The sequence below is a fragment of the Kogia breviceps genome, chromosome 7, assembly GCF_026419965.1.
Source record: "Kogia breviceps isolate mKogBre1 chromosome 7, mKogBre1 haplotype 1, whole genome shotgun sequence".
Taxonomy (NCBI): Eukaryota; Metazoa; Chordata; class Mammalia; order Artiodactyla; family Physeteridae; genus Kogia; species Kogia breviceps.
Genome location: NC_081316.1, coordinates 110,925,526 through 110,938,591, shown reverse-complemented (window position 1 = coordinate 110,938,591; position 13,066 = coordinate 110,925,526). Strand labels below are relative to the sequence as shown.

At 41.5% G+C, this 13,066-nt stretch overlaps 1 protein-coding gene across 2 annotated transcripts in view; it reads right to left on the bottom strand.

Annotated features, from left to right (window-relative positions):
* Window positions 1-859: 859 nt before the first annotated feature.
* Window positions 860-13,066, bottom strand: part of UBASH3B (ubiquitin associated and SH3 domain containing B) — a 143,271-nt gene continuing 131,064 nt past the window's right edge. Inside the window, exons 12-14 of one of the 2 annotated variants that reach the window (XM_059068181.2) lie at window positions 6,848-6,954; window positions 5,326-5,435; window positions 860-4,126 (exon numbers count right to left, since the gene is read on the bottom strand). In XM_059068181.2, the coding sequence (XP_058924164.1) occupies window positions 3,989-4,126; window positions 5,326-5,435; window positions 6,848-6,954 (355 nt within the window). In that variant the 3' untranslated portion in view covers window positions 860-3,988. The remainder of the gene's footprint in view (window positions 4,127-5,325; window positions 5,436-6,847; window positions 6,955-13,066) is intronic. The other variant, XM_059068182.2, reaches the window with a different exon arrangement.

Here is a 13,066-nt window from a genome sequence, read left to right as displayed (position 1 = left end):
TGACTATTCATCATCATAATTTTAAGCTTACATACACTGAACAAAATAGTATATGTATTTAAAAATCAAGTGATTTCCTCTGCATGTAGAGGTGATTTTTCCCCCTTCCCTTGAATTTTTGTTACAGCTAGTCACTTCCCTAGGAAAATGCAATATGTTGTGGTATGAAAGAGAAGCAAATCCAAAGTGAATCCTATGTTTAAACATGAAAAGCATCTGCCATCACCTAACAAAATATCCCCCCATCACCTTAGTAAAGTGAATATTAACCTAAAATAGATATTAAATTGCTCTTTTCCCTACCCTCCTCCGCCCGATCTCATCTCTCATGGCGAGGCAGCCAGACTGGCGTCTCTGAGTTCTCACACGTGTGCAGGACTACAATTTAAATGCAAATAACCCTGCGCCTCATTATCTGAGAAGCTGGTGCAGACGGGACAGTTGTGACTGTGCCTGCGAAAGTTAAAGGAGGCTCATCTGTATTCCAGCACACGCGTGACTGAGAGTAAATTCAAAAGAGCAATTCATCACTGCTTTCAAATTAGACACTGGAGCAGCAGAGTGCCTAGGTTACGAGGAATACCTCCCTTACCACCCAGGGACGCCCTTCCACAAAGGCAACGAGATAGGAACCTCTCTGCAGTTCTTCAGTCAGTCCCCAGTGACACTAGGTAATTGAAATAAGAGACTTGATTTAATACGAACACAGCTAGTCGAGTGGAAAAGATACATTTCTGGTAATGCTAAGCACAACTGGATGACAATCTATAGGCATTCCAAATTCCACTGACAGGAAAATGACCACAGCAGCCTAAAATGCAAAAAAAGTATCAACAATGATTTACCAAACTGACATCACTCCAGAAGATATTTTTTATTTTTTATTATTTTCATTTTTTGCAAAATTGTCTTTCAAATATAAGGTTACTTTAAAAGAATTCTTTGGTTAAAGTATAATTAAAATAAAAACTAGAGACTCCCCCAAGCCTTTCAATACAGGGTGAAAAATACCCCCCTCTTTCAGCCATCAGATGGCCATTTAATCAGCCATTCAGATTCTATGAATCTAAATGTAATGGAAAACACTGTATTCTGAACTCCTTGCTGGGGTGAAGCAATAAGCTCCTAGCTACCATTGCAGTGATGGAGAGGGAGCCTGGGAAAAGGAAACCCCCAGCTTGTGCATTAAAATGTGCCAATTATTCTAGTCCACAAAGGAATAGACGTGGCATTTAAAAATCACTGAAACCAAAGTCTATCTGTGAATAATACTGAGCCATTAGCGGGTTGATGTAGCGCACTTGTGCAGGCAGCAGACTGTTTTGGACTTTCAATCCCAGATTAAATCCTTGAGTTAATTTTATCTCAGTTTATTTCAGATAACTTTCAACATTAAAAAAAAAAAAATTTCCTCTCTACAGGAAACCATTTGCTTCTTCCAATCTGACATTTCCTTCCTTTCTCCCTTGCTTCCTTCCCCCCTCCCTCCCTTCTACCTTCCTTCTTTCTCCTAGCCCCCCCAAACATTTGTTAACAAGCATCAGCCTCAGTTCAAAGAAAACCAGCCTGAACTTCGAGTTGTAATAGCAATTTAGAATTTTTAAATGGATACGAAATCATGTAATACAGTTGTCTCTTCCTTTTATTACACATAGATTCAACACAATTTCCAAAGAATTTCTCAACTGGAGTCCAAGTTTAGTTTTTTAATTAGGTAAATGTGAAAAGAGAATTTCATGAGAATTCAGATCATTCAGGCCGTTCTGAGCAACAATCTGGATAAAGCAGAGGAGTAAACTCTTTGACTCAAGGTTTTCCACCTAAATTATTCAGAAAATTATTTCAGATCTTTGCCTTCCTTTGCTCACACAGATGATGGCCTAAGGCTTTGTCCATATTGGACTGAGGACACTGGACCGTAGTCCAGCTAAACCAGCCTATCAAGTCATCAAAAGGCTTAAGATCATGGAGGGGGAGAGAGGGATAACCTGTTCTGAACTTTGTTCTATACAAGGACAGACCCTGTCCAGAACACACTGCTACAATTTTCAAGGAAACTGAATATGAGATGTTCGAGCATTATTCTGAGCATTGAAAGTCCATGAAAATTTGTGGAGAATCTAATAAACATTATAGATCTGATTACAGTGGCTTCACCTAATTACAGATAAAAGAATGACTGGCAGAGACATTCCATTGGCCATACTGTGACTTTTCTCTTAAAACCTTTAATATGAGTATTTCCCCCAGTTTAAGATGCAAACATTTATATTAATCGATCATGTCAGCACAGAGTTATTTCTAGACCCAGAAGCTGGATCAGTGTTTGTGCAATGCTGGAAGAAATCAAGATTTGTTTCTTAAAATATAAAATTCATGACATATTTCTCTAAGTGACTTAAAAAAAAAACTCAACAATAATCCTCTTGCAGATTAACATACATAGCCAGCATCCTTTCACTTCCACTTCAAGGATCATCAAATTCTAGTTTCAAATAGGAGCACAGATCTATTTTTATATCCCATATGTTTTCTCCTTTGGGATTTGAAGCTTGTTTAATGCTACAACATATACTGACTTGTTTTACATGAATGTTCTCTTTAAATGGCTGCGATTTCATTTTGCACATATATTCTACAGAGTGAACTATACCATATGCCAGACCACGGTCTGCTGCTGTCAACAGTCAGCTAGCCACACGGTTAACTAGACATTGATAACTGATGTTTTGGTTTGACTGTCATTTGTTTTTCTTTTAAATAAACTCCCTCTAAATTCAGGAAGCAAGTGTGACGAGATACCACAGGATGTGGTTCTCCCAACTTTCCTTAAGTAGCCCTACCTACCTCTTTAAATTACCATAGCAAAACAAACAAACAAAAACAGTGCAGTCGAGACTGTCATCGTTTAAGTTAGTTCCCTGACTTCATAACACATCTCTGGATGTAACTGATGCATTTGTGGGTGTTCTGTTATGGCTGACATGTACTGTAAGCGTACAGTGACCTGACCCTTGGTATGGTCTGTAACGAAGTCCATATTGCACAAGAATGAGCTTCTTGCTGACTCAAAGGATGTATTTCACATACATCTGAAAATGTCAACATCCTTAACCAGTCAACATGGTCTAGACTCTCGGGGCAAAGACAAGCAAATCACTGGGATTCAGAAGTCCTGTGGCTCGTTAGGCTGTGACTCGAGTAACTCCTTTGATATATTTGGCAAGTTCGTTGCTCCTACAATTGAATACGTCACACGTTTATCTTATCTTCCTCCTGAGTATCCGAAAGTGCTTTGGAGAGCAAAAATGCTCTGTCTCCCCATTTCACAGATAGATAGAAGTAAGGGGGTAGGACGGTAGCAAAAAGCTGTAGTCAGCTTTTCTCTAGAGAAAATGTGATGTGGCAGTACCAGGGTGAAGGTTAAGAGTCCTCCAGCAGATGGCCTGAGCCAGCAGCACTGGTGTGTGGGTCATACCGAGGGTAGAAATTGATGGGAAACCGCATGTTTTCTAATCACCTTAAAAGAATTCTGCAGCTTGGTTTTAACTGGAACATGGGAGTTAAAAAGAAAAGAAAATCCGATCACCGGACTGGCAGCTTGGTGTCCCTCCAGCTGGATTTTCCTGCATCCTTCCTCAGAGTAGGCTGGCAGCTCTCTTTGGGAGGACCCAGGCTCCTTAGCACAGATGGAAGGGAGGAAACATCCTCTGCTGTAGCAGGTGCCCCTGTATAGGAAGACAATTCTTGAAAGCCTTGTTAGCGAGGCAAGAGTCCAGGGAGAATGAATTTTTTTCCCTGAATCGAGTCTTTCTCTCCTTGACATGGTCTCATCCTAAGAACGTTAAAGCCTGAAAGGAAATATGCTAAATTATTCTGAGCTGTCCACTTAGGATGTGGTGCAGACTTTCCCACTGTTACTAAGTACACAAAGAGACACTTCTCCCAAAGCCTTCCTCAAGTCTTTTCTTCTTGTTCGCTCATGCGTTTATTCTTGCAGCAGGGTCTCTCTCCAGTTGAAGCCCCCAGTTGGTCCATGGGTAAGAGGGAGGACTGGTGGGTCTGTCAGCTGCCAGATTCCAGTTTCTCCTAATTCTTCACAGGAACAAAACCCCAAGTAGGGGATCTGAAGTAAGACAGTAAAGAAAGGGAAAATAGAAAACAGAGGTTGAGTGCTTTAACTTTTACCTAGACAAAGGAAAATTCAAAGGAATGAATAAGGGATTTGTAGGCAGGCATCCCCTCCAAAATATTGAAAGTGAAATGGATAGAACTGATAAATTAGAAGGAAGAGTATTTACAACACAAGAGGATTCTTCGGAAGGATTCATTAAGGAGTGAGCTCTTCTAGTGCAATTATTTATGGATGGTTTCTATACAGCACGGGAGGAAAAAAAGGAACTCATGTATAAAGCTAAGGTGCTAGGATTTCATTCCTAATTGCAAGTCCAGCTGAAAACGCAGCTCAAACATTTCTGAAATTATACTTGGACAAAGGGAAAGATTATTCAAGTTTTAAGAATCTGTTTTTCCCTGCTTTTTCTTTCATTTTTTGGCACGTGTATCTAACATTCAGAGCTGAAGCTGTGCCCTCCCTAACTTCAGTAGGCATGGCATTTCAAAACTTATTTGTGTGTGTGTGTCCAGAGTTGCATTTATGAACAAAGACAGAAATCTCTGCCCTCAAGCAGCTTACAGACTAATGGGAAGGACAGACACATAAGTAAGTTTTTAAAAAAATGAGAAAAGAATTGCAATCGAGTTTGAACCAGGTTCTCTGGGGACAGTTACAGGAAGCATATAACTCAGCCTGGAGGGAAGTGTACGTGGGAGGGTGGCCGACAGGAAAACCTCTTCCACAGGCATGAGAAGGAAGAATCCAGATGTGTTGGTCAGCCTGGTGGGTTTTCTGTCTCGCTGCCTTGTTCCTGGGTTTGCCTTCAGCCTGATCATTTTGAATCACTGCTTCCTGTGGCCTATCCGCCAGGACCTCTCTTCCAGCTGAGCTGTCAGATGCTGTCTTTTGGCCCACATACCTCCTCCTTATCTGTTCTGTGGTCCCCACAGGGAAATCCAGACAATTTGCTTATGATTCTTAGCTACTTCTTAAATTTTAGCTCTTAGAAGCTAGAACTAGCTGAGACACATTTTTCTCTTACCCAAGGCCTGATAAAGTGCCTTAAACAGAGCCCCATTCAATACATCTTGGTTGAATAAACCAATAAATGTACCGTCCCAGCTCCAAAGAACTTCGCTATCAGCCAGCACTGAACCATTCTGAGACTCCAAGGCCCCACAGGCCCCTGAAACGCAAGCAGGAATTACCTTTCGGACCATTTGTACAAAGTCCTTGGAGTTCTGAGGTGACAGGCCCTGAAGTTGGCAGGTACACGCTTCAAGGGAAGATGCATGGGCCACAATCAGGATGTTATTTCCTGGGGGCAAAAAAGCGAGGACTGAAGAGACTGTTTCTATAAAGACATATGTAAACCTTGTAAGTACTGAAGCCAAGTGTTCCAGGGAGAGGCAAACATTTTCAAGAAAGAGACAATTCGGCCAAGCAATATTTTGAAAATGCTTTGTGTTGTTAAGGCAGCCTAATGTCATTAAAAACAAACAAAAACAACAAAAAAACCCAACAACAAACCTACTTTTAATTTTAAGGTAATTAGACTCACAGGAGGTAACAAATACATATTTTACATATTAAATATACATGTGTATATTTTATATATACATATTATATAATATGTATATACATATACATACATATATATACAATATGTATCTTGCATATATACTATACACACACACACACACACAAGGTAGGTCCCATGCACCCTTCACACAGCCTCTCTGATAGTAACATCTTGCCCAAGGTACACTATCAAAACTAGGAAACGAGGACTGCTGTAATCCACATAGCCTATTCAGATTTCACCAGCTCTAGCCAAAGTCTATCACACGTGGAGCTTTTGGGAACCATCACCTCAATCAAGATACAAAACTGTCCTATGTCTACAGGGCTCTCTGCTATTACTTCTAATATAGTATAGTTTTTGATGTTGCCATTGTACAGCTGTGAGCACTTGAGACTTTCTGGTTGATAGAACATGCTGAGTTTCTTTGCAGTGGGGATGGGTGGTACCACAGGTGTGGTCATGAAGTGAGTGGCTTACAAGCAGTAACTGAAAGGTGGGAACCACCCACAATACTGTTGACCAGGGCTGCCCACTGTTAACAGTCTGGTGTATGTAAATCCAGACTTTGCTCTATGAAGATAAACATTTTAACTTTTAGTGGGGGATGGGAATGTGCAGACTCTTTTGTAATCTGCCCTTTTTACTACAAATATTAGAGTCCTACATATCATTAAACACTTGAGTTCAATGATTATAAAATTCAGCGGCAGACTTGAGTGGTTATAGCACACTGCTCTTGGTTGGTGGTAGTAGTGACGGTAGGTGTTATTTGTGTCAGTGTGTTTGTGTGTAGGTGTCCATGCTCCTGGATCAAATTATAGGCAAAACAGTATTATGGTAAAGAATTTCTGGAAACTGTAATAGGGAACCTTCTTCAGAGAGTGGAAGATTAATAGCTGAAATGCAGAATTCTGTTACTTCATAGAGTAACTAAGTCTGATGTATTTCCATGGAATATCTACCGTTTGAGGTACTCAAGAGAATAGTACAAATTTAACATGAAAGTATCTATAAGAGAGTCTGGAAGTATTTTTCTTTCCTACTAAGCAAGTTTGTCAAAGCCCGTTGAACCGTGTTGAATAGCCGATTGACCATGGTGGAAAAATGATCACAGATTTAACTGTGGAGTCCAAAATAATACCTACCTTTACTTTTACATTCACTTATTATTTCCTTTGTTACTTGGAAACTTCTACTGATATAGGTGTCATAGGATTCTGAAACCACTAATTTGCTGACTGGAATGTGAGGTCTGCAATAGAAAAATGAACAAAGGCATTGAAAACATTTTGATCCCAAGACAAAGCAACTGACATTACTCTAAGTTTTATTTCAAGACCTTTCTAAAGTTCCCATATTTCTGTTTATCCATTTCCCTAGAAAGGATGGAGGCATAGGGAAGAGTATTTCAACTATGTAGAAGTGGGGTCCCAATATGCAGAATGTACAGAAATAAAGGCCATGTGTGCAGGGTGTCAAAGTGACCAGCTGAAAAACGAAACATTCAGTTCAGGTTTCCCTTGCAGGATAACTCATAGCAGTTTGACTAATTTTACTGACAGTCAGTCCCAGGTCACATAAATAAGAGGAAGCAAAGCAGAGGTTAGATCTTTTTATCTATTTAAATCACCAGAGATTTCCCACGCCTCTAGTAGGCTGGCACATGATAAGCAGTAAGGATAAGTTTTACTTAATCTTTTTCCAGTTTTATTGGGATTTCATTGATGTATAACATGGTGTAAGTTTAAGGGTATACAGTGTATTGATTTGATACATTTATACATTGCAAAATGATGACCACCATAGTCTTAGCTAACACCTCCATTATGTCACATAATTACCGTTTTCTTTTTGGTGGTGAGAACATTTAAGCTTTACTCTCTCGGCAACTTTCAAGAATCTAATACAGTATTGTTAACTATTATCACAATGCTGTACATTAGATGCCCAGAATGTATTCAGCTTTTAACTGTAAGTTTGTACCCCTTTGACCAGTTTCTCCCTATTTCCCCCTCCCCACGGTCCCATGGGTGTCCATGCCACTCTACTGTCTGTTTCTCTGAGCTTGGCTTTTTTAGATTCCACATATAAGTGATATTATATGGAGATATCTCTGTGAGATCTTGTTTTCATTTCCTTTGGATATACCCCAGAAGTGGGATTGCTGGATCATATGGTAGTTCTATTTTTAATTTTCTGTGGACCCTCCATAGTGTTTCCATAGTGGTTGTACCAGTTTACATTCCCACCAACAGTGCACAAGGATCCCTTTTCTCAATAGAACTACCACATGACCCAGCAATCCCACTACTGGGCCTATACTCTGAGAAAACCATAATTCAAAAAGAGACATGCGGGCTTCCCTGGTGGTGCAGTGGTTAAGAATCTGCCTGCTAATGCAGGGGACATGGGTTCGAGCCCTGGTCCAGGAAGATCCCACATGCCATGGAGCAACTAAGCCCATGTGCCACAACTACTGAGCCTGTGCTCTAGAGCTTGTGAGACACAACTACTGGGCCTGCATGCTGCAACTACTGAGCCCGCATGCTGAAACTACTGAAGCCCGTGTGCCTAGAGCCTGTGCTCTGCAACAAGAGAAGCTACCGCAATGAGAAGCCTGTGCACCGTAACCAAGAGTAGCGCACACTCGCCGCAACTAGAGAAAGCCTGCACGCAGCAATGAAGACCCAACACAGCCAAAAATAAATAAATTAAATAAATTTTTTAAAAAAACAGATCTTGCTGTGATTTATGTCAAAGAGTGTTCTGCCTATGTTCTTCTCTGAGTTTTATAGTGTCCGGCCTTACATTTAGGTCTTTGATCCATTTTGAGTTTATTTTTGTGCACAATTGACTTCTGTATGTTGATTTTGTATCCTGCAACTTTGCTGAATTGGTTGATTAGTTCTGACAGTTCTAGGATTTTCTGAGTCTTTAGGATTTCCTATATATAAGATCATGTCATCTGCAAACAAAGAGAGTTTCACTTCTTCTTTTCCAATGTGGATGCCTTTTATTTATTTATCTTGCCTTATTGCTCTGGCTAGAACTTCCAGAATTATGTTGAATAGCAGTGGTGACAGTGGCCATGCTTGTCTTGTTCCTGAGGTAAAGCTTTCAACCTTTCACCATTGAGTATGATGTTAGCTGTAGGCTTGCCATAAATTGCCTTTACTATGTTTAGATATGTTCCTTCTATACCCAAACTGTTGAACAATTTTTATCATGAAGAGGATGGTGTATATTGTCAAATGATTTTTCTGCATCTACTGAAATGATCATATAATTTTTATCATCTTTTTTCTACTAATGTGGTGTATCCCATTTATTGATTTTTGCATGTTGCACCATCCTTGCAACCCAGGGATAAATCCCACTTGATCATGGTATATGATCCTTTTGATGTGCTGTTGGATTTGGTTTGCTAATATTTTGTTGAGAATATTGGCCTGTAGTTCTCTTTTCTTGTAGTATTCTTATCTGGTTTTGGTATCAGGGTAATGCTGGTCTCATAAAATGAAATGGGGAGTTGTAAGGATAGGGTTTTTTTTTTTTTTAGTTTTTTTTTTGTGTGTGTGTGGTATGCGGGCCTCTCACTGTTGTGGCCTCTCCCGTTGCGGAGCACAGGCTCCAGACGCGCAGGCTCAGCGGCCATGGCTCATGGGCCCAGCCGCTCCGCGGCATGTGGGATCTTCCCGGACCGGGGCACGAACCCGTGTCCCCTGCATCGGCAGGCGGATTCTCAACCCCTGTGCCACCAGGGAAGCCCCTAGATAGGTTTTTAAAGGAAATATTAGGTCCACTGGATTTGTGAGCTAATAACACTTCACCAGCCTTTCCTTTTCTTTCTTAGTTTGAACACAGACCGCATACCTGGCAGTTGGAGAAGTCCAGGGAACATAAAGATGAAGAAAACCCAATTTCTATGTTTGAGGAGCTCTCTGTGTGTAGTTGGGGTGAGTAAGCTATTGATGTAAATGATAATTATGACACAATGTACAAACGCATATAAGAGGATGGTCAAAGCAGGGCCCTCCGATCCTGGTGACCCTGAATGTCTTCAATCTCAGTCACTTCTGTCTGCTTCCACCTTCCTTTGCTATTTAGTTGTCTAGTCTATGAGGTGTTTACCTTGTTTTTGAGTACAACTATGTCACATTTTCTATTTTCTTATTTTGTCTTTCATTGTTGGTATTTAGTACATGGAGGTGCTAGTGAGCTCTCCAAGTGGATTCTCATGGCACCTGCATCAGAATACATGGCTGCTGCTGCTGCTACGAAGGTTTACTGAGAGGTTCCCATGTGTCAGGCTCTGCGCAAAGCGCCCTACTTGCGTTCTTTGAACATAGCCCACCTAGCAACCCTTTTGCAAATTCTGAGTTTACGGATGACAGAACTAAGGCTTAGAAAGGCTACAGCTGACTTGCCTTTGCTTACGTCATTAGCAAGTCTTAGAGCCCGGATTCGAACCTGTGTCTGAGATTAATACCTATAAAGTTATCCTTCACCCTGGATGGCTTCTGACAGTGCCCTCCTCAAAGCTGCCCTTCTGTGCACTTGGGTTTACTGTCTGGAGAGGAAGGGTGCTGTTCCACTTGAAGGTAACTTGCCTTCATCTAAATAACATTCTCTCTGCAAGCATACTATTTCTCCTAGAAAACAACCTTCTGAATCTTACCACACCCCGGGTGATAGGGAGAAACACGAATCCCCACTCATCAGGGATGTGCCTCGTTGTTCATTGTTCCGGAGCAAACCCTTTCTTCCCATCCCTACTTCTCATTCAGTTCCATTACCATTTGCATCACCTGGTTTCCCAGGACTCCTCCCCCCCCAACACACACACTGTGACAAAAGGCCTCTTTGGTTCAGGGAGTCACTGCCAAGGGTGCAACCACACTGTAATGTACAAGATTTCTATAAGTGAAGAGTTGGTAGATGCTAGAATCCAGTTCCTCCTGGTCAGTTCTTGCCTTGAAGTTGAACCATGAATGGCTTCCATGTTTGAACGAGCCCTGAAGGGGATGGGACAGTCAAAGGTTTCTCACTCCTGTCAGCAGCATCCTGCTTCTAGCCGCACCTGCAGGACCCCTGTAGTATTCTGGGACTCAGGTGGGCCTCCAACAACCAACTAGACCTGGAACCCAGAGCTCTGGGTACACAGGTAGTACCCTTGGAATAGTATTCTCCTGTGTATACTCTCCTCTCCCCAGCCTACTTTGGTCCAGACTATAGAGCAGGCTTCTGCCCTGAGTCCCACCACACCAAAGTTTGATTTGTTGTCTCTCTAATACTCCAGACCCATGGGCCCCCCCCATCCCCTTTTCCCAGCCTCCCCCAGTCAGGGTCCTGAAGCCTCACCCAACTGGTGTGTATTTTGCTTTTCCTGCCTTGCTCCTTCCGGCCTAGCTCCACTGGGGCTGCTTTCTACACCCAGCCCCCAGGATGGGTCTTGCTGCCCGTGGCTGATGCTTGGCTATTGGTCACCAGCTTAAATCCACCTTCCAGCCCCTCCTCCCTCCTGTTCAAGGCACAGGGAGGGATCTCTGAGCAGTGCTTGCCTGACTTATGATACCCTGCCTATGGGTTCTTGCCCCTCTGCACATCACCGTGTTTCTTCAATCATTCGGGCACCACTACCTGCTTCAGAAGCCCTGCTCACTTGACATAATTAATTTCAGAGCGAATTTGACTCTAGGGGCTGTGCCTCTCACATGCTTGATGGGTGAATTTCACGACTGATTTATACAATTAGACGCTTCATCTCACCACCACCCCACCCCCCAACGCAAAATGGTTAAATAGCACTTTGATTTTTTTTGTAGAGGAAGAGGAAATCTGGAATATGAACCGTGTCCTGACCCCCAGGTTCCTGGCATGCATCCTGCTTTTCATACTACTGGTGGGCTGTGTGTCTGTGTGTGCACCGAAGGGCTCAGGTAGCATGACTCCGGGGACCTCTGTAACCAGCTTGGGAAGAATTGCAGGGTGCACTTAAAGGGGAATCTGAAGGCATAGTTGGCCTGGGTGGGGCTGGGTGGTAGGTGAGGAAAGTCATTTAACCAATGTTGTCAGTAGCTTGTTCTCTTTCCAGGGCAGAACAATGATGGCTGTTGGCATGGGGACAGTAATTTACTGCTGCTTCCCAAGGGACAGAAAAACAGTGGCCATAGAGTAGATAGGACAGAATGTGAATTATTTCAGTAGGGGATCTGATCGACTGATTTAATCTTATTTTTGAGGAATGCTCATTCCTTTAAGGCAAGAAGTAGCACACCTTAATTAATTAATGGGGTTATCTGAGGTCTTATTTGCAGAGCCAAAAATTAGCATGGAAGAAAAGACATTCTCTCCTACCTTAGCCAGAAACTCACATTGCTTCATTTGAGGTCTGGGTAGGTATTCGAAATGAAAGGTCAAGGGATAGCCCAAGGAAGGAAGTTTTGCTTATATTGGTCACTTGTTCCAAACTCTGTTTTAAGAAATGCATTTAATTCCCCACTGTAACGGTTGTGAGTATCTGTCCTTCTTCAAAGACATTTGACAAATGTCTGGATGGATTTTTTTTTTTAACGCTCAACCTAAAACTTCATTGCACACCGACAAGATAAACAGATATATTTTAAACACTTAATAAGAACAACTAACAAAAATATTTAAACCAAATACAGGGTTTAGAGAGAAAAATATCACTGCTTACTAAAAATATTTAAAATAAATATTGCTATAAAGAACACAAAAAGCATTTTTTAAATCACGTCACTAAGGAGCTCTGAGTGGATTTTTGATGGTTCATGTAACTATGTTACCATCTACAAACACTTCTTTCTAATAATAGTCTAATGGAAAAAGCAAAGGACTACTATAAAGCAGATTACCCAGGGTTTGGCACACAGAAAATGATCAACAAAGGTTAGTTATTATTATTGTCACATGTGTCCACTACATGTATAACTTTCGGCAGGCCACAGAACTCTCTCATATATGAAAGTGGCCTGCCTCCATCCTGGAGTTATAGCAATAATGAATGAAGATAATCAAAAATGCTTTGAAAAATCGAAAGCAACAATCCAAGGCAAGAGACCATCATTTCCCTTATTCCCTAACAGGCTTCTGAACTGCTTTATCATTAGCTGGTGTGTGCTCCTGACATGCGAAGTGGTTTTATTATTCACTGAAATCAATGTAGTAAAGTCAGAAAACCCTAGTGCATGTGTGACGGGAGACATACTCCACACCAATGCCAAATACAAGGGAATGCTGGCTTTCTCCATTTTTTTTTTTTTTTTTTTTTTAATCATAGCTTGACTTCCACCAATATGGACAACTGGCTGTGGGCTACATGTGGTCCTTCATCTCCTTAA